Raw genomic sequence first — 2,720 nt, 5'->3', positions numbered from 1 at the left:
AAGTCGAAAAGGAAATAACACAATCAAAGAGAAAAGAGATTAAATGTATTATACATGAATTTTGTATTTTTTTTAAAGTTTTACATTACAAGAATAATCTTATTTGGTTATTTCATTTGGATTCTGAATGTAAGAATCCTGTAAACCCAAGCATTGAAATTAATATTTTTAGTGACATTCAAAGGGTAACTTTTCAGTGACTTATTTTTAAATTATATATGTTATTTATCTAGAATTATAATAATATAAATATGTATTTTTAAATATTATAACTCACTTAGTTTAATGTAAATTATATTAGTTGAATATTTTGTGATATATTTTTTTAATACAAGCGAAACAAAATATAAAGGCGATATTTTTAAAGCATCTCGGTGTACATATGATTCGTGATATGTACTTTTCATTGAAGAGTATACATATGAATCTTAAAAAGACCGATATTAGCTTTTGAGCCTTTTGTAAGGATATAAAAAAGTCAACAAGTGATAATTTGATACGTAAGATTGTTCATTAGCTTTTAGAGAATGGCAAGATTGTAATAGTCACAAGCAACAAAATGATTAGTTTAGATGATGTAAAGATTGTAGTATAATTCTAGTATATGCTCCTCACATTCATGAACTCATCAGTGCTTTGAAATTTTTGTATTTTTATCTCTTTTATTGTCACTATGTATTAATGTATTCATTAAATGTTAAGTTTATACTAATGAATTAGATGTGTATTATGTCTTATTATTTGAAATTAACTAAAGAATTTTTATATAATTTTCTAGTTGAGATTTTGCTATATAATTTTCTACTTAAAAATTAAAAAAATTAAGCATGTGGAAACCAAGAAAAATGCAATATCTCCATGTTAGAGAAAAATTAGAATTACATAAGAAATTTCCTATATAGGGAAACTATCATATGTAAGAAATTTTTCCTATATAGAGAGACATATTAACAATTTCCTATGTTGGAAAATCCCCACATATAGGAATTTTTTTCTTACATAGGAAGGAAAAAAAAAAGGCGATTCGCTCTTACTTCCTTGCTTAAACACATAAGTAGGGAAAGGACATAGGGAAAATAACACATTTCCTAGTCAGAGAAATGAGGAATCACATATGCCCTATAATATAGGAAATTTTATTTTTCCTTATGTAACAAATTCAACTTTTTTCCTATGTAAAAAATTTCTTATGTGATTCCCTTGTTTCTCCAACCAAGGAATGTTCTATTTTCCCTATGATTTACTTTCTTTACTTATTTGTATTTTTTACGAGGGAATTCCTTTCTTTTTCCTATGCAAGGAATGATTAAAAGTTCCTTGTGTATGCATAATCATATTAGTATGTAAAATTTGCATGGAGCAGCTATTTGTAAGAAATCTATAGATTGTTATTGGCAGTTTTTAGGGTAGCCATAAGCCTTTGAGAACTTGCAAATTGCAATCAGTGATATTGGGAACACTATGAGTTGGCCAATAGGCCGGAGTACATGATACGTAGACGGTCTATGGCAATCTAATATTGCCCTTGTTGCGTTTCTATTTTATGTGAGTGGTGTCTAAGGACTGGCAATATCTAGCCCTTGTATATGGATTATGGGCTTGCCCCTGTAGATTTTTATCTAATGCCAGGTGCTGTCAACGACTGGCATATTTGGCCTTGTAGTCGGCCCAAAGCTGATCAACGGTTTTGCCAAGAAGCTCAGGGAAGTAGTCCAAGCTCCACGCGGACACTGCCAGCTTGGCATTGACAGCCTGGACGAAGCCAGGGTGCAGGCCCTCGCAGTACTGCAGGAAGTAGGCGGTGACGTCATACCCCTGATCCCACTTGTCACCTCCGCCGGGCTTCACCCAATGGGACGGCGCCAGGCCGGCCGTCAAGCGGATGTAGTCGGCGATGCCTTCGATCAAGCCCGACGGCGCCGTGCCCTGCCCGTCCCATTGCCACACGTGCGTGGACTCGTGGTAGATGATTCCCTTCACCTCGAACGCCACGTCATCGCTGGTGCCAGGTAAGCCCGCCACGTAGGCGTCGCTGAGGTGGATGTGGGCGGTGTTGTCGGCGCCGCCGACGGTGTAGGCCACGAAGGAGGAGCTGGCGCTGTCCACGTCGACGGTGAAGATGACGGTCGTGGTGGGCTTGCGCGGCGTGCTCTGATCGGTGTACAGGGAGTCGTCGATGAATGCGAGCGCGGATTCGAGCGCCGCTGAGGCCTGAGAGGAGCCCACGGCGGCGTCGAAGCGCATGCCGCCTGGTGTCGAGCTGGCCAGGTTATTGACCTGGAAGGTCACAGCCATGGCGGCCTCCGTGGCCAGCAGAAGAACCAGCACAGCCCCTGCCAACACATGACTGATTCCTTCCTTCCGCGCCATAATGATGGCGGCCAGCAGCTTGCTGTGAGTTTTACCGTGAGCTTCAGAAAGATTAGTGTGTCTCTACTAAAAGGAAGCTCACCACGTTTCTCTCCTTTCTATACCCACAAGGGTCAGGACGGGGCGCGCGTATATATAGGGAGACAGAGAGAAGCCTGGAGGCAGGGTAGCCGGGTCTCCCATGCCTTGTGAGTCCCCGACGGCGAGACGAGCCGGGCCTCAAGTCTTCTCCAAAGTCCAAGTTCAAAGGCGACACGGTTCTCCACCAACTTTTTTCGTACGGAACAGGTTTTGCAGCTTTTCTCCTGGGGCCCATAAATTAGCCTTCGGATTTGACGGAGGGTTTTCAG

The 2,720-nt window shown here is 40.8% G+C and overlaps 1 protein-coding gene across 1 annotated transcript; it reads right to left on the bottom strand.

Moving 5' to 3' along the window:
• Window positions 1–1,398: 1,398 nt before the first annotated feature.
• Window positions 1,399–2,489, bottom strand: LOC148010228 (uncharacterized). Its single transcript, XM_087672702.1, has one exon. The coding sequence runs from the start codon at window positions 2,368–2,370 to the stop codon at window positions 1,636–1,638; it is 735 nt and encodes a 244-aa protein (XP_087528828.1). The 5' UTR covers window positions 2,371–2,489; the 3' UTR covers window positions 1,399–1,635.
• Window positions 2,490–2,720: the final 231 nt, after the last annotated feature.

The sequence above is a fragment of the Lygodium microphyllum genome, chromosome 30 (assembly GCF_053477565.2).
Source record: "Lygodium microphyllum isolate KBCC chromosome 30, Lygodium_microphyllum_v1.1.10, whole genome shotgun sequence".
Classification (NCBI taxonomy): domain Eukaryota; kingdom Viridiplantae; phylum Streptophyta; class Polypodiopsida; order Schizaeales; family Lygodiaceae; genus Lygodium; species Lygodium microphyllum.
The sequence above is the reverse complement of the archived record's forward strand: the minus strand, read 5'-3'. Positions and strand labels throughout refer to the sequence as shown.

Excerpts from the sequence above, each read along its gene's own strand:
- LOC148010228 (XM_087672702.1), bottom strand. The coding sequence starts at position 2,370 with ATGGCGCGGAAGGAAGGAATCAGTCATGTGTTGGCAGGGGCTGTGCTG.